General features: G+C 37.0%; 2 protein-coding genes across 2 annotated transcripts; one reads left to right on the top strand and one right to left on the bottom strand.

Annotated features, from left to right (window-relative positions):
* The first annotated feature begins 4,981 nt into the window (after positions 1-4,981).
* Positions 4,982-6,369, top strand: LOC133863187 (transcription factor MYB61-like). The gene is made up of 3 exons (XM_062299163.1): positions 4,982-5,114; positions 5,448-5,577; positions 5,676-6,369. Exons 1-3 carry the CDS (start codon positions 4,982-4,984, stop codon positions 6,367-6,369), a joined length of 957 nt encoding a protein of 318 aa, XP_062155147.1.
* Positions 6,370-13,792: 7,423 nt separating this feature from the next.
* On the bottom strand, positions 13,793-25,855 carry LOC133864322 (uncharacterized). The gene is made up of 3 exons (XM_062300612.1): positions 25,522-25,855; positions 14,580-14,679; positions 13,793-14,138 (listed from the first exon to the last, which is right to left on the bottom strand). The coding sequence occupies exons 1-3, from the start codon at positions 25,787-25,789 to the stop codon at positions 14,066-14,068; spliced, it is 441 nt and encodes a 146-aa protein (XP_062156596.1). The 5' UTR covers positions 25,790-25,855; the 3' UTR covers positions 13,793-14,065.
* Between the last annotated feature and the right edge of the window lie 983 nt (positions 25,856-26,838).

Raw genomic sequence — 26,838 nt, 5'->3', positions numbered from 1 at the left:
TTATCTATATTTGTTATTGGTGATATGTTAAATATTGAAAGGCTAGGTTTGATAGATGGACTTCAGGAATTTCAGCACTTATCTGATTAAAAAGACAAATTAAAAAATAAATAAAATCATTTCCTCATGATTTAACAAAATATCCTCCTAACATGAGGGTGGCATTACAAAAAAAATTAAAATTTAGATATATTAAACTAAGAATTTTTTAACTTTAAACATGTGATTGCAAAAGCGAAGAAAATTCAAAAAAAAAAAATAAGTTGAGCTTTCCAAAAAAATAAATAAGAAAAGAAGTAATTGATGAATTTTGACCCTTTTTACAAAGACAAGGGACATCTTAATTAATCCCCATCTTATTTTGTGTCTTTAACGGCCAAAGCGTCATTCTCCTATATACCATTGCATGACACTCTTTGTTGGAACAAGTGGCTCATATTTTCGTAGGCATATATAGAGAGTAATACGAGAGCATTAGTATAGTGGCTATATAGTAAGATTTTGTTATAAATATATTATATTGTAACCCTAAATCATTATTGATTATAACCGCACTATTGTGAACATAAACACATTGTCGAACCACGTAATTAAATCTGTATCTAGATTTTCTCTTGCTCCCTCTCTTTTTCATTAATCCATATTATTCATCGTTGTCATTGTGCACGATAACAACACTCCTCTTATTTTGTTTGTCTTTAACATAAAAGACTAGGGCATGCAATATTTGTTAAGGGTTTTGTCTTGTTTTTCTTTTGGTCTTTTTATTATCAATCCGTTGTCAAGCCAAACATATATATAATAACAAACAATCCAAATCCAAAACACAAAACGCTCTTCAAAACATAAAAACTGTTTTAACTAGCATTTATATCGTATCAAAACACTGTTTAAAAAAAAAAAAAAAAAAAAAAAAAAAAAAAAAAAAGAAGAAAGAAAGAGAAGGAAGAAGAAGAAGCCTCCCAAATTAAATACTTTTTCATTTCAATTTGGTTGGATCGATCGTTAATTGGCTTGAGTCTCAAAGTATATATCGTCGTTAATCGATGACCACCATTGTTCAATTCTCATCATCGTCGATCACTATCATCTCTATTATCGTTATTGAGGCCGGGTCATGATTAAAAAGCTTGTCTCATATGCATTTACGTGATACTGATATATACATTCTTTCAACCACAATCAATCATCATTCTCAATAATATTCCTCGTTTTTTGTCGTCTTCGATCACCCCCATCCTCATGATGAAGACTTTAGTACGACAAAACTTAGAAACCAAACATATGTATATATTGTCATATTATGTCATAAATTTACATGATTAAGGAATGAGTGCTTCGTTAATTAATATGATCACTATATAATATTGTACGTTGTTCTTCCTCTATCTAAATTTTAGTTTGTTTAATTTCTTTATTTAGCGAAAGAAATAATCGTACGTAACAGGCTTTGGAGGAACATTATCTACTGCTAACGTACGTTCATTTTACCAAACTGCTATATACCTAACTTCATATATGAAAGTTCTAGAAGAAAAGGAAATTAATTGAAAAAAATTGTTTTCTTTTTCCTTTTTCAAATTAATGCAATATGGAATATATATTGGGAGGTGGGTAATTCCGTGATCACCAATTAACGTAAAAAAAAAAATTATGGGAAAACTTTCGCTTAACTCCTTTGAATTTAATTTTCATTACATGTACAATTAATCACCTCCTTAAATTTCAAAAATTCTCAATTTAGTGTATTTGTCTTTCACTGTTTTTCAATTTCACGCATTCGTAACCGTTAGGATTTTTCGCTAAATCCTAACGAGATTTGTAAAAATTCCGAAAATACTCTCCAATTTTAGGGAAAATAAAATATATATTTTATGTTTTTCTCCTCTCTTATGTATTTCTCTTTCTTTTATCAATGAGTAAATATATGTTTGAAAAATGAAATAAAAAAAATATATATATATTTAAATTATATAGAGAAAGAATTAGATAATATGATGTATTAATGCATTTGAAAAAGTGATCATTAACTAAAAAAATTGGATTTTGGTTAATTATATTAAATAAAAATATAGAAAATCCATTGTAAATGCTCTTAGTAAGGTAAGAAGAGAATTGAGATTTCCTATCTCGTCAAAGAGGTGGACTTTGGTTAAAAGAATATACTGATCATAACTATTTTTTTACCAAAGTACTCGACGATCGAATGCCGCCACACATGCATGCACTAGACTTTTTCGGGCACTGTTGGAGCTATTAATTAATATTAAATCACTGAATATCTTAAAAGTTAGTAAAAAAATATATAAATTTAGTTATTTAATTAATATTTTATATTTTCACTTGCGTATGGGACCGAATAAGACCAAATTGAATGACACGTGAAATATTTTAATTGAAAATTTAAAATAAATTAGAAAGTCAAGATTCGAACTTATAATTAAGACATCGATTTGATTTTAATACTATGCATATTAAATCATAATTTATCTAAAAAGTTTAAACTAATTACCCCTTTTTGGTCCACTAAATTAACAGAACCCATTGACAACATCTAAATATCATTTGTATTGTAATCTACTAACGGACTTTGTTTACTTGGTGAATGAATTGAAAAATAGGTTCGGAGAGTGATTCGTAATTTAGACCAACTCCAAGGACCAATGATACAATTATCCCTTTAATTAATTAATATTTTTAACAATTAACACTTTAAAACCGTCAAATTAACAAACGTGGCAAATATACATTATACGGTAGTATTTTCTTGTCAATATATAGGGCACAGGTATTACAGGGGTAGCGCTACACCCAATTATATAAAAATTCCTCCCCCAAAGGAGAACACGTGTAAAACAGGGGACCGAGTATCACCGACATTGACTGCATTTGCGGCAACCGTTGGGAATAGGTTAATATATTATGTACATAATAAAAAAAATTCACTTTGGAAGAGAAAAAGTGAAATAATTATAATATTATTTTTGTTTATATATATATATATATATATATATATATTACGTAAGGCTAGAAAACACATTTTTATTCAACAATTATCATATACCATACTGAAGTGACAGTCTCAATTATTCCTTATTTTTTTTTTGATTGATCAAAGAGTTGTTTGGTGCTGACATTATTAACATTGTGAGATAAAAATGTAGTTTCTAGCATAATTAATTCTATGACTATGAGAAATGCTATATACTACGTACACTCTCATCTCAACCACACCCTACTGCATGTATAGTCTGTATTGATGAAGCAGTATTTATCAGGCCTTTGATTTTTTATTTTATTTTTTTAAAAACAAAGGGTACGTAATAGGCCCTGTCACACCAACACAGTTGGATGGAAGTATAGTATGTAGCATTACTCTTGACTCCATTTGTTTTGACGTAAAATGTTTTTCATTGGAAAATGTTTTTTGGAAAATCATATATTTTTCAAGAAAATGTTTTCTGCAGAAAACATTTTCGGCGTTTGACGCGTACGGAAATTCACAAATATTTTTTATATTTTTATTCAATCATATTAACATATATAAATTAATTTTTATTCAGAACATAAAAATATTAACCTAAAAATTTGAGTTTCAACAAGTTTCGACGGTAGTCCAGCGATTTGATAATGAGAAGTTCAAATTCAAAAGATGGTTTACGGTTTTTCAAAAATTTAAAAAAAAAAAAAAAAAAAAAAAAAAAAAAAAAAAAAATCATTTTTATGGAAATTAAATATGCTTTTTCAGACAAACCGAAAATATTTTTTGTTGGTTATTATTTTCAATCGCATGAAACACCAAAAAATACAAAAAATACTTTTAAAAAATAATTTTACACTAAAACAGACATAGCATTACTCTATATACGTGTGGGTGTTTTAGTTACACATATTCTGTTTAAGATAGTCTTAGACTAAAAATGCTAATTTAAATTTGGAAATATATAGAAATATGAGTCCAAATTTAAATAAAAATATGGTTCCAAATTTACAAATTAGTAAATGTTTTTCTTTTGAAAACTTGTATTTATTCTCGAACATAGTAAAAAAGAAAGTAGACTACCCTATTGTGGGATGGAGGCCGGAGAATGAGTGAAAGTATTTGACCGACTCCGATTAGGTGGTGAGGATCCACAGACTCGAGTTGAAAATGGAGTTGATCGATGAATTGATACAAAAACTAATATTTAATTAATTAAGAATATATATATATATATATATATATATATATATATATATACACACAAAAAGAAATTCTATCTTCTCGATCTTCTTCGATCTGTTTTTTCTTTGTTAGCTAGGCATTTCACCAAACGACAAAGGTTAGGCAAATTTACTAGTTTAACATCCAATGATCATCAAGATGTGCAATAAAAAAAGCAGCAAATATGCAGTTGCATATATGCAATCAGAGGAGATGATCGGCTGAGGTTGCCCTAACAATGTATAATTATTGCCATCCTCAAAAAGTCCAATCTAGAGGGTGAAGGGTCGACGATCAGAAATGTTTGCTTGATGAAGAATCCTAGATATGTCCAAAGTGGGGCATATCAACACGTACGTACAGATGGACCCCCCCACCGGCCTGCATGTATGACACGAGATCGAGAGCAAAGAAGGATGGGATCCATTATAAGCAATGCAGCTCTTACAGAGGATACTGCAACTTTTAGCCTTTTCCTACAAGCCCTAACTGGGCCACCATGGTACAGCTCTTCCATTAAATTCATAGCTTCTCTCTCTCTCTCTCTCTCTTTCTCTCTCTCTCTTTCAGAACTGATCTCCTAGGGCAAAAGCTAGCTAGAGAGGTATATAGATCGAGCTGCCTTTCTCTGTTTTCCTTTATTTTCTCTCTCTATTTATTCTTTTTATTAAACTCATGATTCCCCAGATACTTATAACCTTGATCTGCCATTGACTGCACTACTGCTTTTGTGTGTGTACGTGAGAGAGAGAGAGAGAGAGAGAGAGAGAGAGAAGGATGGGACATCACTCGTGCTGCAACAAGCAGAAGGTGAAGAGGGGGCTCTGGTCACCAGAGGAAGATGAAAAACTCATCAATTACATTTCAACCTACGGCCATGGTTGCTGGAGCTCTGTCCCTAAACTTGCTGGTAGCGTTTTTCTCCCTCTCTCTCTCTCTTTCAAAACACTTTTTAATTTGTTCAGAACTCCAAAAATCATAAGATCATGTTCCCGGCCATGATATGTATGTTCTATTATTTTTCTTAGAGTAAGTCTAAACCGCATACTCTTGTACTTCGTCCTCTTTTATACAATTTGTTTAAAAATCAGCATTTCGAGTGTTTTTCTTTCTTTCTATCAAACGTCGATTCAATGGCTGATTTTTTAGAAAATTGTGTCAGATAAACACGTACAGAAGTACTATGCTAAATAGCAGTTCGATCTCTTTCTTCTAATTAATCTTGTTTGGTTGTGCGATGCAGGCCTTCAGAGATGTGGAAAGAGCTGTAGACTAAGGTGGATAAATTATCTCAGACCTGACCTAAAACGAGGGAGCTTCTCCCCCGAAGAAGCAACACTCATCATTGAACTCCATAGCATTCTAGGAAACAGGTAATTAAGCTAGCTAGCTTTTTCATCGATCTTCTTCCTCCTCTTGTTTATTCTTCTTCATTATCACTATTAATTATTTCCATCATCATCATGGACAGGTGGGCACAGATAGCCAAGCACCTACCAGGAAGAACAGATAATGAGGTTAAGAACTTCTGGAATTCAAGCATAAAGAAGAAGGTCATCTCTCAAGAGGTTGTTGTTCCTGCTATAGCCACCACCTTTCCAGAGGAAGGTTTCTTCTCTCTAAATGCAAACCCTAATAATTGGATCCTGAGCTCTCAATTACAAGACCAGCTATACCAGCTTCCTACTCCAACCTCAGCGTTTCAAGGGGGCTTTGATGATCATGGTAATCCCAATTTTGGTGCAAATTTGCTTCATTTTCCACCTTTAGTGGCTCCACCATCAAATTCTTCTTCTTCTAATTGTGAGCCCATCTGGTCATTAGAACATCAAAATTTCAGCATAGGAGGAACTATGCATTATAATGAGGATCCTCATGCATTAACAGTGCCTCCTCCTGCTCCTATGCCAAAACTTTGTGAGATCATTAGCATGCCATATTCATTTTCTTCACAAGAAATATTTGACCCACTGGCTAGACTCCCATGTTTTCCATCTGGTTCCAATCATGATCAAACACATGAACCACACGTGGCCAACAATCAAATGGAGTACATTGACGCCATCATGTCATCGTTGACATCATCGTCTTCTTCATCAGCATCATCGTTGTCAAGCCGTCAATTTGTCACAAACCCTAATCTTCCTTCAAGCTGGGAGCCTTAGACATGGTGGTACTTCATTGGAGTGAGGACGTCCTAGCCTATATAATCAATTATTATAATGCCTTCGATCATTAAGTTCAAAGAGAGTAATGCTCATAAAGTTTCATATATATATATAGATAGATATCTCTCTCTCTATATATATATATATGTACGATGGTTGAATTATTTTATGAAATACTTGTCAACTCAAATATATTTGTACTAGTACTCTAGATTTGTATGTCACTAGTAATTAATTCTCTCGATCGTGATGTACTTTATATATATAGCACCTGCTTTCATTATTATTTTCCAATTAATTCCAATAAGTGAGAGCTAATCTCGATCTCTTGCTCAGCTAGCTTGTTTGTAAATATATACCCAGAAAAAAAAAAAAAAAAAAAAAAGCAAAACAATATAAAAATAAAAAAACTCTGTCGATCTTCATAAAGATTTGTGGGTGAGGACAAACAAGGACAAATTAATAGTCAACGTGTAGGAATTTTAGGCCATGAAGTTCATGGAGACGTGCGGCGGCTGACGTAGTACGAAACTACGTACGAATCATTACTCAAAAGGATACAGAATAACAATCATGTGATTAAGGAGAAGGGAAGGTTAAGGACTTAATTAAAGACATAATTTATATAATTCCTTAATTTTTCAATCCTCAAATGGGCTTGTCTTTTTATATTTCTTCTGCTACTTCTTTGAATCTTTAGGGATAGCTGTATATATTAACGTAAAATGACAGCAATAAAAAAAATAAAATACTTGACCACTTGGTTTCAAACCTCGAATTTTTGTTGTTTCTTTTTCTGTCAAATCTTGATTTCTGTTAGAATTTCAATGCCATTAACGGGAGTTAGGGGCTCTTGTTAGAAAGACAGGCTCCCGATACTGTGAGAGAGAGAGAGAGAGCAGAGATCTCGTCTGTGTGGCCCGGGGGGAGGGAGGCTCCATGCCTCTCTCTTCCCTGTGATTTTTTTGACCTCCTAAGAGGTTTTTTGCTTCCCCGTGGTTAGATTCAAGGGTGTTTTATCTCCTAACCTTTAGGGTTATGAAGTGATTGTCCTCTCAGGTTTCTTGAACTTGTTGAGAGTGTTTGTTTGTGTTTTCTTTTCTGTGTTTTTTCTGACAGGAATGACGAGTAAGAGACATTCGTTTGGGGAGGGGTTTTTCTAGCTATGCTTCATCGTTGTTTATGTTTTCGTCGCTAGATCTGTGCCCTTTCACCGAGTTTCTCGGGACACGCGCATCTCAATGGTGTTCGCCATAGCTCCCTGGTCCTACCGCCTCCGGCCATGACCATGTGGGTCTCAGGTGGTCGACGCGTGACCTGCACGCTCTAAGGTTCTCCTTCTCTAGAACCACGCGTGTGGGTCACGACTTGTCTTTTTTGTCGTGGTGGGGGATAGTTTTGGCGATCGTCTGCCGCAGGGGTGATGGATGGGAATGGCGCGTGTTCAACAAGCACCGGCGACGAAGAACTGCTACTTTCGAATGCTGACTTGCTTTGTGGTTTCTATCGAGTATATGTTTCGTTGTATGCTCCTTGTATTGTTTTTATCTTTCTAAAGTTTGTCTATGGGTTTTCAGATATTACAGGTATGTTTTAAGGCTTGTTTAGCTCGAATATGTCCTCTCTTTTTTTGGATTTGTGCTTAACTGTTGGAGAGTGGCTCAAACGCCTGATCTTGTAATATTTGTTTATTTGTAGGCAGTACCCAAATCAGATTATTCTGGCTTAGTGGGTAGCGTGTGTTTGTACTTCTACTCACTGTGATGTGCCATCGGGTCTGTTGGTATTAATGCAAGGAGCTCTGAGTTTATTGTTAAAAAAAAACAAAATCTTGATTTCTTGCCTAGTCAGACCTCTTGAAGAGAGAAAAAAAAAAAAAAAAAAAAAAAAAAAAAAAAAAAAAAAAAAAAAAAAAAAAAAGGGCTCCTTCTATAAGAATGGGCTGTAAAACACCACTTTTACAGCCTCAAGTAGAAATTTGACAAATCAAAAAAAAAAATACTATAACAGAATAATAGGATAAAAACACCGGATCTTTCAGCCAAACCAACCATCCAAACCAGTCAAATATTACTGCCACCACGACTCTGTGCTCGTTTATCTTCCATTCTTCAATCTTCATTCCTCTAAGCTCAAAACCACCACCATCAATTGCCTTCACAAGCTCTTTCCCAAAATAGTCCAACCCATGTTCTCCCTCACCCTTTCAAACCTAAAAACTCCTAGGATTTAATCCTTCATGATATTTTCCAACCCCAAATTTGAGATTCTCAACTACGTCCATCAATACTCATTGAAAAGAACAAGCTCCAAGATGCAGATTACGGCTGCGGACTTCAGTGTATTCCAATGGTGAATTCGTGGATTCCGGCACCGGCGTTCAGCTGGATCTACCAAAAAAACAAAACCAATGAACAAAAGAGCACTTTTTGAGTTTTATTCCTTACAAAGACCCCATCACCCTACTGGATCTGCCAAGAAAACTAAGGAAAGATAAAATCAATGGGAAAAGACAAACACCCAACCATCGGAATCTGCCGAAGACCACCACCCAAAGCCACCATATTCCGGTGAAGTGTGTCTAGAAACCGTTATTCTTTAATTTGTTTTAAAGGATTTGGTGTTTTCATGTTTATTGTATTTTTTTTTTTTTTTATGATTTGTCCACTTATAATTAGTTGTTATAAAATGAAGAGTTTACAACCCATCCTTATAGAAGATATCCTCAAAAAAATAACTACATAATTTTATAAATCCCTTGATAAAATCTTGAGAATTTTGGAAGTGCAATTGTATATATATGTGGATCATGAAAGAGGAGATGGTTAATTTCATGAACTGCAGAGTTAAAAGTCGCAACTAATTAATCACGTGATTATTTTTCCGGATGCTTTGAGACTCAATTGTACTATATATATATATATATAATATGTGTGTGTGTGCATGTGTGTTAGCCGCCAGAATTGAAGCACGTGTCTTAATTGACGTACTTGGCCAATTAACAAATTAATGCAATTCATATGAATTCAAGTCAAAAAAATCATGTAAGAATTGAACCTGTCTCTTAGTTGACGTAATTGGCCAATTAATAAATTAATTAATGCAATTCAAATGAATTCAAGTCAAAAAATCATGCATGCATGTAAGAATTGAACCTCATACTTTTACCGGGGGAAACCGTGGAATTAATAGGATGAGATAAGATTAGATCGAAGTCGTGGTAAGTTATGATTGTATTTATTAAGGGTTAGGTTACTTTAAGATTTGTCTTAGGATTGAATTTTTAAATATTTTTATATTATATTTTTTATTAGTTTTGGTGCTATCTCATTGTAGTCGATCTATTTAAAGACTTTCTAATGTTAATATATAAAAGGTATTGAGAGAATTATCTTCCAAGAGTAATGTTATACATATCATATTTTTATCCACAAGTAGCCTACAATGTTAACGTGTCAGTCCCAATCAACCTTTGAATTTTTCTTTTCCTTTTTACAATGACTGATCTAATGGTTAGTTTGAATTGTCATGTCGGCATTGTGAGATAATTGTGAGATAAAAAAATGGTTTATAGTATTATTCATCTTCCAAACGTATTTTTTAAGGAGGTCGGATTCCCTTCAAAAACCTACCAAACTTTATCCCATTATGTGCTCAAATTGACTACAAAAGTAAGCAAGCAATGTACTAAAAGCTAGGGACATGAAGCCGCCTACAGATAAATTAAAAATTAAAATAAATAAATAAATAAAAACCAGAGCAATCGTCAACTACAATTCCATTAAAAGGGTGAAAAAGATGGCTTGGTGTTAATTCAATTACTTCGGCCCCGTTTAATAACCCCCTCCCCTTATTTTCACTTCTTCCAAAAAAACATCAACTTCAAAACATTCTTAACTTTTTTTACTTTTTATATCACATCAACAATTTTTTATTATTATTTAAATAAAAAAACTTACTACAATACAAATTTTTTTCACTTTTTTATATAAATTATTTCTACTTTATATCACATCAATCACTTTTTTCTTCCGCTCAACCAAAAAAAAAAAAAAAAAAATTTCCCCATAAAAAAAGTGGTGGGGAGGGAAGTTATTACTTTGACCCTTCATGATCAACCAATTAAGTCCAATGCATGAGTAAATTTACCGAATAGTCAAAGACATTAATTAATATGAGTAAATTCATAATCAACCAACCCCATTTGAAAAGAGACCTCAAAACTACCAGTTTATGCATTGCATGTAAAAGTAATTCATAGTACTTCTCTCAATGAGTTGGCAAAGACATTAATTATGTTGCAATAGTTCGATTTACATCATGGATTCATTTTCCAGAATTCTAATAGGACAATATTATCATTATTTTAAGATTAAAGTTCTTATCAATTTGGTTCTTATCTCATTTTCCAGAATTCTAATAGGACAATATTATCATTATTTTAAGATTAAAGTTCTTATCAATTTGGGTCTTATCTCATTAGAGAGCCCCTTCTGTTCGGTCAGGGCAAAAAACACTAATTTTCTGCTTCCAATAAAAGATTGACACATTAGCCTATAACAAGAAAAACAATTATTTGCAAAACATTGAATCTAATCCTTTTTTTTTACGTTTTAGTCTTAAAAAATAAAAATTCTCACAACCATCGCCCACCCAGACACCGCCGCCGCCGCCACTGCTCCACGACGAAAACCGTTGCGCGGCCACTTTCCAAACCAAACTCCCAACCACCGCCCACCCAGACACCGCCGCCGCCACCACTGCTCCACGCCGAAAACGGCCGCACGGCCACTTTCCAATCCTCGGGGGTGGCTGCTCCATAGACCGAGGGTAGCCGCGTGACCACCCCCCAGTCGCCGGGGGTGGCTTTCAAGCCACCCCTAGATGCCACTGGGGAGTGGCCGAGCGACCCGGTGGCAATCAGCCCCAATTCCAGCGTGGGCTATGGCGGCGGCGGCCAGTGACTGTGATGGTCTTTTGTTTTAAGACTAAAATAGTGAAATGGAGGGTTTTGAGCCAATGTGTTGCTAGGTTTTGTTAATATTTACTTTTCTTATTTAATGATGGCGTGTCAATCTCTCATTGGAGGGAAAAAATCAGCAGGTTTTTGCCACTACCTAATTGAAGTTATTCCCATCTCATTATAGTCTATTTAAATATTGTTATGATGTTAATAAAAGGCATCTAGAGAATTATCTTCCAAACCTATGTTTGAAAGATGTCAAGTTCTCTTCGAGAACCTACAAATTTATCTCGTTAAGCACTAAAAAAATCGAACACGTAACAAATGAAAAAAAAAAAAATAAATAAATAAATAAATAGAGGGTCATAAATCCAAAATTATCGTCTTGGAGGTCTATAGTACCAAGCATGAACCTCAATCGTTTTCTTCCCCAACGAGCATAATTGGATGAAAGGATTCTTGGAGGAATGGAATGAAAATGAATGGCGGAGCACAGGCCACTAGGGGTGTATATGAGGGCGGATATTAATCGCCCGCATCCGCTAACCGCTAATCATACATGCGGATGCGGATGCGGATGCAAATAGTAAAAACCACTATCCGTAAGTGCGAATTCAGATATTGGTTTACGGATAGCGGTTTTTGGGTATGCGGATGCAAATAGTAAAAACCACTATCCGTAAGTGCGAATTCAGATATTGGTTTACGGATAGCGGTTTTTGGGTATGCGGATGCGGATAATAGGCGCATCCGCATACCCTTTATATCTAATATATTTATTTTTTATTTTATATATATTCCACTTCTGAATGTGTAAATGTGTAATATTTAAATAATTTATGTCTTTTATGTTGAGTTTGTAGTTTTTTTTTTTATGTTGGATTTGTAATTTATGTTTTTTTATGTTTGCTGGCTTGATTGTTATACTTATTAAATCATAGATAAAAAAAACATAATGATGTTTCTTGTGAGCATTGATTACCATGAATATTTTGAGGTCATACCCATAATCCCCTTTTTTTTTATCGGTTTTACATATTTTTAGTGTGCATTATATTTTCAAAACAAGCCAAAAAGGCTAAAAATTGGTCAAAATAATTTTTAAAAGCGTTTAAAATAGGTTATTTATCTATTTGCGAATAGCGGATTATAACCGCAATAACCGTGTGGATAGTAAAAAAATGATCCAAATACTGATACGGATATTTAAAAGTAATATTCGTATTTTGCAGATACAAGTTTGAATATCACAAATAACCGCGCAGATATCCACATGTACACCCCTATAGGCAACTCCCTTGTTTTGGAGATTTTTTTTTTATTATTTTTTTTTATTTTTTTGAAGAAAAGAAAATGCTGGAATGAAACCCTCTATGTTCTCTTCGATTCCATTCTGTATATTCCACCCAAATTGAGGCGAAATCAATTGCATTATCTTTATTAAATGAATGAAATGTCTTTTTTACTCTTTAATAAATAAAAACAAATATAAGGAAAAAAAAAAATAACGATATGGTGATCTAATCATATGTATTCCCTTTCTGCTTCCTTTTCTTCTTAATCTTAAAACTTTCAAACAAAGAAAAATAACCGTATCTATTCTGTTTACTTTCAATTCATCACTTCTTTTTCATTCTCTTTTTATATAAACTCTCAAACACGCGTATGAAAAAAGAATCATTTTAATTATATACCAACAATAATATCCCAGCAAAAGAATTTTGCTCCAATTTTTTTTCCTGATATATATTGAAGCATTTTAAATGAGATTAAACGTGTGTGTTTTGGGGTGAGACACAGCTCGCCTTCCTTTTTTCTTTTTTTTTTCTTTTTTAAGAAAATATGTATATTATTCATTTCATAGAAATAGAGCAGTTTGCCCTACCAAAACAATATCATAAATATAAGAAAAATCTTCCATCCAAACTTGATCTATGACATGTTTAACTGCTGTTTTAGCTAAACCATGAGCAGTAGAACTCCCGCCCTTTTGACATGAACTATTTGCCAAACCTGCATCATTCTAAGCACATTTCTAGTTTCATTCACTAGATGTGCACAGCTACTCCAGCATCATCCGCTAGACTTAATATAATAGCATTAACTAGTTGGAGCGCCGGCTTACACTTCAATAGATTGCCCCTTCTATTATTTTACAAGGTAAACTAGGCAAAATAGAATGCTAGAATCATGTTCTCATGGCGAGCTTTTTACAAACAAAATGTGTCAATTGGACTTTGTTTCTTTCTTTTTCCTTTTTCCTACGCGTCAAGTGATGTGCCCAAAGATCATGGGCTCCTTCCAAGCACCCTTTGTTCGAACAATCAGATAGAGACATGCATCACTTTGATGCTCTTGAAACGCAGCAACAGCTAGATATCAAACCACAGAATCACATGTAACGAAACCGAAATTTACAGGCCAAACAAACTACAAACTTTACTTGAGTAACTAAAGGAAAGAAAAATGGGGAAGCATATCTATAGAATAAACGATTCTGGAATTTTACATATCAAAGTTCTATAAAAGAAAAGTGGTCATCCAAATCGTATTCAAAGGCCTTCCAGAATAAAGATTCTTCCCATTTTGCAGTCCTACCATGAAATAAGGAAAGCTTTAGACTTGATTTGAGTCAAAGCCAAAAGGCAAAGATTCTTCCTAATTTGCAGTCCTCCCGTGAAATAAGGAAAGCTTTAGGCTAGATTTCAGTCAAGGCCAGAGGCAAAGATGCTAAGCCGTAATTCTTGCCCGGCCCTTTGCAATTCTTCGAGCAATGACTCTCCTCCCACCTTTGGTTGCCTTGCTGTTCATGTGAAAAAGTGCATCAGCCAACATGCAAATCCTATTCACAATTCTCTAAGTAATAAAACGACTTAACACAGGCCAGAAGCCAGCTCTACTTGACCATGAAGTGGGACAAATTCCAAACAATATCTGCCTTTAGTTACAGATCGACCATAAACAAGCATTCGAATCAGCTGATCTAACAATAGAACTAATTCTGTAACAGAAGATCAATGGTGTCCCAAGCAGTCCAACTCTCACCAAAATGAAGTACACTTGATCCACAGACCTATGCGGTTAAAAGCTAATACATTATCTTGTGAAGATCATCTGATTTCATCATATTACCCTAATTATTTCATATATAAGTTCTGTATTGCTAGTTTTTCTTTCTTTTTTTTCTTTTTTTCTTTTCTTGGAGAGACAGAGAGGAGACAGACTGACAGAGACAGAGATGTACCGAGCAAAGAATCCATGGTTCCTCTTTCGCCGGATGGTGCTAGGTTGGAAAGTCCGTTTGGGAAATAAAAGCATTGGCTCGTTTGAAGAAGAAACATCTCCTGTAGAATAGAACAATTACCAGTTATGCTTAAAAAAATAAAAAATAAATAAATAACGGATGCAAATGGTGTTGATGACTTAACTGTTGACCCAACCCCTGAAAACTCTAGCCAAAGTATTTTTGGGATATACCTTTAAATAACATCTTCCATTTTTTATTGCAACAGTTACCACCATGTTCTAGTAATGCAGACCCCTTTTGAGGGCTTAGCAAAGAAAAACTGCATCTGTATTCACAAGTAATTGAAGCAATTGTTTGTGGCAGAATGTTGAGTATAATCTTATACTAATGATTCATACGAAGGTAAATGTGTCCCCATATTAGCCAATTTATTCGTGCCATATCAAGAGAGAGATAGAAGAACCTCGACCAGTAAGGGCAGGGCATATCATTCTACGAGATATTATATCCAGACGTGCATGATGTATCACATCACATCTGCATATCAATTAAAGTGAGCAATTAAGTCAAAATATCAGCTCCCCTCTACTGCACCTTGACATTGAAAGATATCATCGCCTCAACATGTGTAAAACCTGCATAGCGCTACCACCTAAATTCTAAAGCCTGCTACCTAAATTATCTCAAATCAACAAGCATAATTATTAGCTATCTGGATATACCATCATTATGCCCATATATCATTAAGCCACAGGAGATCTTATGGGTTTTGTCATGCTAATCAACTTAAGTTCATGAGAGGTCCCAGAAGCACGTCTGAGTTACCTAAATCGAGGTAATAACTACTTCTATAGCAGGAACTTCGAAGCATGAGATCCCTCCATAAGAATATCTTCTTTTCTTGGCCCACCTTCTTGAGTGTTGAGGTAAAAGGAATATCAACTTATTCCAGTGTATAATAACTCCTGTCTACTAGCGCAAAGCCACGCAACAAGGAAAAGGGACCAACAGCTGTCTGCATCGATTCTTTTTTTTCTTGCCTGTAGAGATTATGCACATTCCTATCCCCCACCCCTGACCAACTCTTCACTCCATTTTTTTTTTATACGTAATAAAACCAACCTCATTAAAAGCGTAAGGTGCCCCTAACTACATAGGAAGTATTTTTTTTTTATAAGTCCCTAAGTACATAGGAAGTATGCAAAAGAAACTTAAGTGAAAACAGCAAAACAAAAAAGAAAATCACTAAAACTAATCGACAAAGGAGACACATATGCCGCCATCCAAAGATATAAAGTTTAAAAGAACATATAAATAATATCCCCCCATAGACCTCTCCATGTCCTCAAAATTCCTATCATTTATTTCCTTCCATAAACACCAAAAGAGGCACATATGCATCATTTTCCACACCACAGTGCTCCTTGACCTACCAGAGAACCACCAACAATCATACAAATCAATGACACATCTAGGCATAACCCAAGACATCCCAAAGCGATTGAAAAGAACACTCCAAATAACGGAAACCACGTCACAATAAAGAAGAAGGCGGTCCACAAATTCCTCATTCCTCTTGCACATGCAATATTTGTCCATCACGATGACGTGCCGCTTCCTAAGATTATCCAAGGAGAGGATCTTACTTAGAGCCATCGACCATGCAAAAAAGGCTACCTTCGGAGGAGACTGAGTCCGCCAAACACTCTTCCAGGCAAAGCTGCTACCTTCCAAAAAAGCCAAGGAACTGTGTAAGGATTTAACCTTGAATAAACCTCTTTTGGAGGGATTCCACCACAAGTTATCTACACATTCTCTTCTCACTCAAATGTAATGCAATACCTTAAAAAAAAAAAAAAAAAAAGGTAAAGCTATTTACCTCCCAATCATGTGCCACTCTAGTGAAACTCATGTTCCATTGGTTGGAACCGCCCGAAAACTCTAAATTAGACACAATAGAGGCGTCCTTCTCACAAGGAAGACCATATAAAACTGGGAAAGCTACCTTTAAAGTCGTTTCCCCACACCACTAATCATGCCAGAAGTTAATCTTCGACCCATCCCCCACCTCAAAACTTGTAAACCAAAATTTTCTGATATTCTTCCACAACCCCACCCCCAAAGACTCCTACACGCTCTAGAGAGCACCACCCTTCCCAACTCTTCACTCCATTATCAAAACCTAAATGGCATACTTGGTAAGTATTGTTTTATAGAGCATTTGGCAAAAATTGCTCACAGTTTTATTTTTCTTGATAATTAATGTCAATTCATTAATAAAGCGCAGAGGAGCGCAACCTTAATGCACAGGAAGTATACAAGTGTATCCCTAAGAGGAACGAACAAAAAATAAATTTTAAAATTCTACATACGTAAAAACATTCTAGCTACGATGAGATGCTATCCAAATATATAACGTGTTAAACAAACGCTTCCTTAGCTCCACCATCGATGTCTCTACATCTTCAAAGTCTCGCACATTCCGTTCTTGCCAAATACACCACATTAAACATAACGGAAGTAACCACCAAACTTCCTTAGCTGGACCATAATCACACGACACGCCCTAACTAGTCAACAACTCCATCCATAGATTGTGAGCAACTTTGCAATGAAGTAATAGATGTTCAATTGACTCCCCACTCTTTTTACACATACAGCACCACTCAATCACTACGACATTCCTCTTTCGCAGATTGTCATGCGTCGAAATTTTACCTAAAGTTGTTGTCCATACAAAGAAAGCCACCCTTGCCGGAGCCTTAACACACCAGATACTCTTCCACGGAAATGATGGGCCATCTTTCCTATTTAACACTTCATAAAAGGACTTCACTTTAAATAAACCCCTTTTGGAGAGGTTCCAAACTAACCCGTCATCCTCTCCATGTCGAACCGAAATCGAATAAAGCCGAGCGAAGAAAGAAAGTACCATCTCCATCTCCAAATCCTGGACAAGACGCGTAAATATAACATTCCACTGAGTAACTCCATTTTGAACAATCAAGTTATCTGCCACTATCTTGATGGACTAGTCTTGATCCCAGAGGAAGAGCCTTCACCTTTGTCTTGATGTCCTATTGACAAGGTTAGGGGGTTTTCTGGTCAAAAGTCTACAGGGGGTTTTTGAAGGCGGTTCTAGAGTACAGCCACTCGGTGGGGATTACGTGTGATGGCTACAAAGGTCAGCTTTCGGCCGTGTTTGAGGCTACATTGCCAGAAATGATAAGAAGGAAGCGGGTCCTAGCTCGAAAGAGGGCATCAAAGGTTCGAGGGAGCTAAACAAATTATTCTATTCTATTAATTATGACGCGCATAGTGGTTGCTCCTCTCATGGTAGATGCAAAGGGAGGGCGCATGGAGGTTTATTATATAGACCAAAAACTTAATTAGGCAATGGAAGGCAGATATTATTTGCTTGCAATAAACTAAACTGGAGTTTATTTCTATCAGTACAGTGAGAAGTCTGTGGGGTTGTCATTTTGTTGATCGGTGCTACCTATCCTCTTGTGGGGTCTCTGGTGGTATTTTGATCATGTGGGATAGAAGGATTGTTGAGAAGTTAGACGTGTATGTGGGTGAGTTTGTTGTTGCTTGTTCTTTCAGAAGCGTAACTGATGACTTTTCTTGGGGCTTCGCTGGGGTCTACGGTCCTAACTTTGACTCTCTTAGAAGTTCTCTCTGGGATGAGCTGGCTGGCCTTTCTTCTTGGTGAGAGTTGCCTTGGTGCATTGGGGGTGATTTCAATGTCACACGTTTTCCTGCTAAGAGATCGAGAGATGTTCATCTTAACACTGCTATGATGGAATTCTCGGACTTTATTTCCGAGCAAGGTCTTATGGATCTCCCCCTTGCTGGAGGGCCTTTTACGTGGTCTAATAATCAAGAGAATCCCTCTTGGTCTCGTCTTGATAGATTTCTTGTTTCTCCAGATTGGGATGTTAAGTTCCTAGGTACTCTACAAAAAAGGCCCCTTGGACTGTGTTATGATCATTTTCCTATTCTTCTAGATTGTGGTGGTATTCATTTGGGTTCCAGGCCATTCAAGTTCGAGAATATGTGGTTAAAGGCCGAAGGGTTTGTGGATAGGGTGCGTCTTTGGTGGGCATCTTACCATTTTCAAGGCTCACCTAGCTTCATTTTCTCTCAGAAGCTAAAGGCTTTAAAGAATGATCTCGAGAGATGGAATGAACAGGAGTTCGGTAATGTGGAGTCCCGCAAAAAAATGTATGTGGAAGAATTGTGTGCTCTTGATAAGTTAGAGGTACAACGTGGTTCAACTCCCGAAGAAAATGTAAGGAAATGTGTGGTCAGCAAAGATCTGGAGAATTCAATTCTACAGGAGGAGATTAGCTGGAGGCAGAAGTCTAGAGTTCTTTGGCTTAAAGAGGGCGATAAATGCAATAAATTATTTCATCGGGTTGCCAACTTGAATAGGAGGTCTAATTCCTTAAAGTCGCTCTCAGTCAATGGCTCTATTTCTTCAAATCAGTAGCTTATAAGGGATCATGTTACTCAATTTTATGAGTCTCTTTTTGCAGAACCTTTCCATTGGAGGCCTAGGTTGGATAACCTTGCTTTCGACTCCTTGAATGCGGTTGAGGCCTCTTCCTTAGAGCTTCCTCTCCAGGAAATGGAGGTCTTAGAGGTGGTTAAAGGCATGAATCGTGATAAGGCTCTAGGGCTTGATGGGTTCTCTCTTGCATTCTTCCAAGACTGCTAGGATGTGATCAAGACAGATCTCATGGGAGTATTCCAGGACTTTCACACTCATAGCAAGTTTGTCAAAAGCATTAATGCCACTTTTATTGCTTTAATTCCGAAAAAGTCTGGGGCTGTGGATCATAAAGATTTTTGGCCTATCAGTCTTGTAAGTGGTGTTTACAAGATCATCGCAAAAGTTCTTGCAAATAGACTTAGAAGGGTTGTGGAGAAGTTTATCTCGAAGCCTCAAAATGCTTTTTTGAAACGTAGGCAAATTCTTGATTCAATTCTTATAGCTAATGAGTGTCTGGATAGCCGCATCAAATCAGGTGAACCAAGGTTACTTTGCAAGCTGGATATTGAGAAGGCATATGATCATATCAACTGGGATTTCTTATTGTATATATTGAGAAGATGTGGCTTTGGGGAGAAATGGTGTTCTTGGATAGCGCATTGCATCTCTTCGGTTCGCTTCTCTGTGTTGGTGAATGGCACCCCATCTGGCTTTTTCAGCAGCTCTCGTGGTCTTAAACAAGGTGATCCTCTGTCGCCTCTCTTGTTTGTCATTGTGATGGAGGCCCTTAGTAAGTTGTTCTCTGCTACTGTTCACAGGAGCTTCCTTTCAGGTTTCTCTGTGGGTTCTGGCAGCAATGGGGTGATTAGCATTTCTCATCTGTTGTTCGCAGAAGATACTTTAGTCTTTTGCGGGGCTAATCCTAACCATCTTCATTATCTACGTCTGTTATTCTTGTCTTTTGAAGTTGCCTCAGGTTTGAAGATTAATTTGGGTAAGTCAATTTTGGTTAATGTGGGTCATGTGGAAAATATGGATGAATTGGCTGGCATCTTGGGTTGTGGAGTTTCCTCTCTTCCTTTAAAGTATATCGGTCTTCCGTTGGGGGCCCCCGTTAAGGCTAAGTCAAGTTGGGATGAGGTTGTTGGTAAGATTGAGAGGCGGCTGGCTAGCTAGAAGCGATTATATTTGTCGAAGGGTGGTAGAGTCACTCTTATTAAGAGCACTCTCTCCAATCTTCCTACGTACTTTCTTTCTCTTTTCCCTATTCCCTTTAGTGTTGCTAGTTGTATAGAGAAGCTACATCAAGACTTCTTGTGGGGAGGCATAAGTGAAAATTTCAAATATCACTTGGTTAGTCGGTCCAAGATTTGTTCCCCTATTTCAGAAGGAGGTTTGGGCATCTGGAATTTGAGGATCTTCAATAAGGCTCTTTTAGGGAAGTGATTGTGGCGTTATGCCCATGAGAGAGAGGCTTGGTGGAAATCTGTAGTTGATGCAAAGTACGGATCTTCTAGGGCTGGTTGGTGTTCCTTAGACTCCCCTGGGTCTCACAGAGTGGGGCTTTGGAAGAATATTAGGAAGGGGTGGAGTTTGTTTCATAGCCATATTTTGGGAATTGGATCCAGGATCCAATTTTGGGATTATGTGTGGTGTGGTGAGATACCCCTTAAGGAAGCTTTCCCAGTTTTGTATGACATAGCTCGTGACAAGGATGCACACGTTGCAGACCACTTGGTTATGGTGAACGAGTCCTATCAGTGGGATGTTAACTTCTTTCGAGTGGCCCACAACTGGGAGGTGGAAGTCTTAGCTTCCTTCTTCTTTATACTATATTCCTCCAGAGTGAATCGTGAAGGGGAAGACCAGCTCTGGTGGTCTCCTCACAAAGGGAAATTTGATGTTAGATCTTTCTATAAGGTTCTTGCTTGCAAAGAGGCTGTTCATTTTCTCTGAAAAAAGTATTTGGCAGACCAAGGCTCCCTTGAAAGTGACTTTCTTCGCTTGGGCGGCAGCGTTAGGAAAGATCTTTACCTTGGACAATCTCAGAAAGAAGCGGGTCATTATAATTGATAGATGTTGCATGTACAAAATGAATGGGGAGTCTGTAGATCACCTTCTTTTCCACTACGAGGTCGCACGCGCTCTATAGAATGCCATCTTTAGTCGCTTCAGTCTGTCTTGGGTTATGCCTTTTCGGGTGGTAAATTTATTCGCTTGCTGGTGGACGGGCGGTATTTCTTGGAGTGCTATCGTGTGAAAGATGGTTCCTTCTTGTAGTCTGTGGTGCGTGTGGAGGAAATGCAATGACAGACAGTTCAAGGACAAAGAAAGAACCGTTGAGGAGCTCCTTTCATTTTTCTTTCATTCTTTGTACTCTTGGACAGCTGCGTTCCTTGCACCTTTAGTGCTTAGCTTTAATGATTTCCTTGTTTTGTTTTCTTCTCCTTTTTAGATGCTCTTCTTGTATACTCCCTGTGTACTTGATTGCGCTTTGAATTATTAATGATATTACTCTTACTTATCAAAAAAAAAGTTATCTGCCACCATCTCCTCTTTATTCCTCACAATATTAAACAAGACTTCAAAGATCTATCCCCACATCACCAATCATGCTAGAAACTAACATGTGACCCAACCCCCACCTCAAAACGAACGAAGTTGCTAAACTTATCACACCCCCTCCTAATATGTTTCCACACACCCACTCCAAAAGTTCCCAACACCTCTTTTGTAATGATTGGTGGGATAAGTTTCGAGGATGCAATCACATCCTCCTAATATGCTCACAGTTTTGAGGATGCAATCTATAATTGACACTCTGTTTCTGATGGCAAATCCTTTTTTTGATAAATAATCAAGATATCATTCAATGTGTAAAGTGCCCTTGGGTACATAAGAAGTATACATGATAAAACACCTAGTTAGGAGAAAAAATAACAAGAAAATTATGATAATTAATCACCAAAAGAGAAACAAAGCAATTGTCCAAAGATACGGAGTATAAAATAATAAAGACTTAATCTCCTCCAAAGTCGTCTCATGGTCCTCAAAACTTCTATCATTCTCTTTCCTCCATAGACACCACAAAAGGCACGAAGACACCAGCTTCCACATAGCAACACTCCGAGCACTACTAGCAGTCACCCAAAACACATATAAGTCAGCTAGTCGTCTAAGTATAACCCAAGACAGCCCAAATCAACCGAATAAATAATCCCACAAGGCGTCAGCAACTTCACCACGGAGAAGAAGATGGTCCACTAACTCCCCATTCTTTTTACACATACAACACCTACCAACCAAGATGACATGTTGTTTCCTCATATTGTCCATGGTAAGGATCTTCCTAGGGCCCCCAACCAAACAAAAAAGACTGTCATCAACGGAACCTTAGTCCGCCAAACACTCTTCCAAGGGAAACGAAATCCACCATTGTGAACCAAGACATTGTAGAAGGATCTCACAACGAACTAACCTCTTTTGGAAGGGATTCACCAAAGCTCATCATCATCTTCTCATCTCAATTTAGCTGAATACAACATCCTGAAGAACGAGGCAAAGACATCCACCTCCCAGTCATGTGCCACTCTACAAAGCTAACATTCCACTAAGTGGAGCCACCCGAGAGATCCAAGTGATCCAAAATAGAAGCATCCTTCGCAAGCAATGCCAAATAAATCCAGAAAGGCTTCCTTAAGAGCCATATCCCCATACCATAGATCATGCCAGAAACTAACCTTAAAGCCATTTCCCACCTCATATCTGGTATAGCTAAAGAACTTCCCCAACGCCTCCTAATATTCTTCCATAAACCCACCCCCTACGTCCCAAGAGGCTTATTAGAACACCACTCACCCCACGAACTGCCAAATTTAGAGTCCACCAAGACTCTCTCTTATGCACATAGCGCTATAGCCATTTCTTAAGAGAGGTCGATTGAACATGAGCAAGTTCCAAACTCCCAACCCTCCTTCAGAGATCCGAGAACAAACCTTGGACCAGCTTACCAAGTGATATTTCAACTTTTCACCTAGTTCACCCCATAAGAAATCACGTTGAAGCTTCTTAATACAGTTTGCAACACCAACAGGGAGAGGAAAGAGGGACATGAAGGGTAACCCTACCACCCTTAGACAAATACATGCATTTTCAACTAGTTAACCAATGCACTATCTTTTCAATAACAACATTCCAAATAGACTTGGCCTTATAGAAGGCCCCCAACAAAAGACCAAAATACTTCAAAGGCAAAAGGAAAACCCCATAGCCCATAACCGCACAGTGAAAATGCAATGAGTTATCCAAGAGCACCACTTCCCCCAAAACCTGACATCCTCGGCATGTACAACAAAAAATCCCAATTAACATGATCATAGGCTTTTTCTAAGTCCAGCTTGCAGAGTACAACTGGCTCCTCAGATCTTATTCTACCATTAAGGCATTCATTAGCAAAAAGAACGTGATCTAGAATCTGCCTGCCTCGGATGAAAGCATTCTGCGATTTTAAAATAATCTTCGCCAACACCATCTTTAGCTTATTTGCTAAAATCTTAGCAATAATTTTGTAAATGCACTCACAAGGCCAATCGGGTGAAAGTCTTTGGGATCAACAACCCCTGGAATCTTCGGAATGAGGGAAGGTAGCATTAAGGCTCCTTTCAAACATATCTCTAGCAAGTCACAAAAGACCTTCATAATGTCTTCTTTTATCACATCACAGCAAGCTTGGAAGAACGCCATAGAGTAACAATTAAGGCCCAAGGCCTTGTTACCATTCATTGCTTTCACTACCTCCCTTTCCTCAAATTCACTCCAAACAAACAGCCTCAGCCTCACCAATAGAAACAAAGTAGAGCCCATCCAACAAAGGCCGCCAGCTGACTTTTTATAAAACTGGACAATGTGCTCGTTGATCTTCACCCAGTTAGTAGAAAGTGTTCCATCAATCAACAAGGAGCCAATGGAGTTCTTCCTCTTGTTGGAGTTGGCCACTTTGTTAAAAACTATGTGCACTTGTCACCCTCCCTTAACCACAAAGCCCTAGATTTCTGCCTCCAACTTACCTCCTCCATGAAAGTGGATCTCTCTAACTCGCTTAATACTCCTGCCTTCTTCATTATAAAACTCGAGTTACTAGACATATGAGCAAGCTAAAGCCTCTATAACGACAACGCTCTTGGAGAAAGAGGGAAACCAAAAAAAAAAAAAGTTACAAGTTCTCCTTTACTTCGAGCCTTTGAGGCACCAAAGAAAAGTATGTTATGGCTGAAATGTAATTTTTTTCTAAAATAATCACAAGTCTATCAAAAACAAATATTATCACCCCCATAAGTTCCCCAATGATATGTATGCATGAGAAGATTACTATGTTGATATGTTACGGTTAATAAAAGTTAGGAGATTTATAAGCTTATAGGCCAATGAGGAATTTAGGTATCATCATTTGTAACCAGTGGTTATCAATCATAACTAGTTATTAGCGAGAAAAGGCATAAAACACAACATGGGTCTCTAAAAATACTTACTACAATGAAACTCTTTGGGTAAAATATCTCCCCATTAAGACAAACTACAAATTGGTGTAAGAGCACGTTCAAGTGATTAATAAGGAATCAGATTGTCAAAGTTACCAAATGCAAGTCCCAAGGTCAGAATTATGGCAGTTGCGGCTAAAGCAACTAAGTTTCTTTCTTTTTCATTTCTGTCCTATAAATTTGAATAACACTAAACTTCTATGCAAATTGGATTGCCGCATTCAGCGAGTAAAAACCAAAGAAAAAAAGGAATATCAAACCAATTAAGTAACCAAAATAAGCTCAATCAAGGGGAGGTTTGGGCTTCTCCAATCCAAATTCTACATGATTATATATTTGTAAGGGATTTAATAGTAATGGGTTTGGGTTAGACTTTCTGTAGGGTAGTTTAGGTAGATGAGTTATTTAGTAACTAAATAGGCCAAGCTCTAAACAAGGTATTTGGGCTCTTATAAATAAGTCCAATTACCAGACTGTGAGGCATTGAAGAGAATATTCAGATTGTCAGTATACTTGGAGGCCCAGGCACCTAGAATAGCCTATTGTAATTCTTTCATCAATTCAGTTTATCATTTCCATACATCATCTACTACCATTTCCATTACATCTCAATTTACATTCCAAATACAAGAATCAAAAAGAGAAGTACATAACAATATTCAAGTGGTACATTTTCTTTTTTCCCTACATTTTCTCAGCAACCAAACAGAACCCAAATAAATGTCATTGACAAGCTTGTAAATGTACAAATTCGCATACTAAAAAGTTTTTCGCTCATCAGGACCTAAAAATGCATTTCTAATTTATTATCTATTTCCATATTTTCCAAGTAACCAAACAGAGCATTAACAAAATCCTAGTCCATTGTTACATATTTATATGTAGAGAGAGAGAGAGAGAGTACCGTCCGGTAAGAAGAACCTGAGAGAAGGGAGGCCACAGGGGTAAATGAACCCTTCAACGTCTACTTTTCTCAGCGATTCGGCGTTGTTTTGCTGCGGAAAAAGGAGGGAGGTCTGAAACTTGGAGAGCGACGGGAATAGCTTCGGAGTGATATCGAGGCCGTGAGACACGATTTGGTGATTCGGATTCGGGTTCTGGTGAAGAAACGAGTTGGACAAGAACCGGTTCAGAAGCGAACCCCCGGTTCGGACTAGGGTTTTGGAAGCCATTTTTGGTTTCGAGAAATAGTGATTGCTTCTGCTAAACCCTAGAGAGAGAAAGAGAAAGAGGCGGGGGTATATGTGGAATTTTGACTAGGACGATATTGGGCCGTGTGTGGTGGGCTTCATGAGAAAATAAAGGCCGTGTTTGGTTGTGTAATAAGTAGTTCAGATAGTGAAATCAAAATATTCGAAGGGAAAGAAGTTTAAGAGCATCTCCGGCAACAATTTTCATTTTAGCTATCCAAAATATCACTTTTTCTATTTTAGCTACTAACTTTTTACTACAAGCTCCAATAGTTCACTTTTTACTTTTTTTTAAATATTATTTTTTTTCATTTCTCTCTCTCTCCGGTCTCCCTCTAACTCTTTTGTCTCCCCCAACCCCAACCCCAACCTGTCTCCCCAATCCCAACAGAGCCGACCCATGAACGCAGAACCCATCGGAGTTCGACCCATGAAGAATCTTTCATAGGATCGTTCAGGTTGGACGGGTTTCACTCACGGGCTCACCGGTTCATGGAAATCGGATCTCCTGCTCTGATCGATGATAACCACCGAAAATTCGGCTTTTGGCTCGTTGGAATCCACCTCCAGCTTCATCAGCGTCGACCCATCCACCGAATGTCGCCCATCGTCGATCCATGGAAGATCGCGTCCGATCTTCCTCTTCAACCTCTAGATCTCTTCTAGCTCTCAAATCCTCCGGGTTCTCGCCCATCGTCGATCCATGGAAGATTGTGGGCCCATACTGTTGCTTCCATTGTTAGATGAGGGACGGAGAGTGACAGAGAGGGACAGAGAGGAATCAGAGAGAGAGAGAATATTAATAAATAAATTAAAAAAAATAATAAAAATCTTACACATTGTCTATTCACTATTCATGTGTTAAGAAAAATGGCTAAAGTGGCTATTCTCCTGGAGAAGAAAAAATGCTAATAATAGTAAAATTTGACTATTTTTTAAGGGTTTAGCAAGTCTGTTGGAGATGCTCTAAGAAATAGAGTTTAAGACGTTGTCTTGTATTTTGTATTCTAGCATTTGCAATTGTTTTGAAC

Source organism: Alnus glutinosa, chromosome 3 (assembly GCF_958979055.1).
Source record: "Alnus glutinosa chromosome 3, dhAlnGlut1.1, whole genome shotgun sequence".
Lineage (NCBI taxonomy): Eukaryota > Viridiplantae > Streptophyta > Magnoliopsida > Fagales > Betulaceae > Alnus > Alnus glutinosa.
The sequence above is the reverse complement of the archived record's forward strand: the minus strand, read 5'-3'. Positions and strand labels throughout refer to the sequence as shown.

Excerpts from the sequence above, each read along its gene's own strand:
- LOC133863187 (XM_062299163.1), top strand. The coding sequence starts at position 4,982 with ATGGGACATCACTCGTGCTGCAACAAGCAGAAGGTGAAGAGGGGGCTC. Across the intron at positions 5,115-5,447 it reads CTCTGTCCCTAAACTTGCTG|GCCTTCAGAGATGTGGAAAG; the intron begins GTAGCGTTTTTC and ends TGTGCGATGCAG. Across the intron at positions 5,578-5,675 it reads CATAGCATTCTAGGAAACAG|GTGGGCACAGATAGCCAAGC; the intron begins GTAATTAAGCTA and ends CATCATGGACAG.
- LOC133864322 (XM_062300612.1), bottom strand. The coding sequence starts at position 25,789 with ATGGCTTCCAAAACCCTAGTCCGAACCGGGGGTTCGCTTCTGAACCGG. Across the intron at positions 14,680-25,521 it reads CAGGTTCTTCTTACCGGACG|GAGATGTTTCTTCTTCAAAC; the intron begins GTACTCTCTCTC and ends TCTATTCTACAG. Across the intron at positions 14,139-14,579 it reads AACCATGGATTCTTTGCTCG|CAAGGCAACCAAAGGTGGGA; the intron begins GTACATCTCTGT and ends TCACATGAACAG.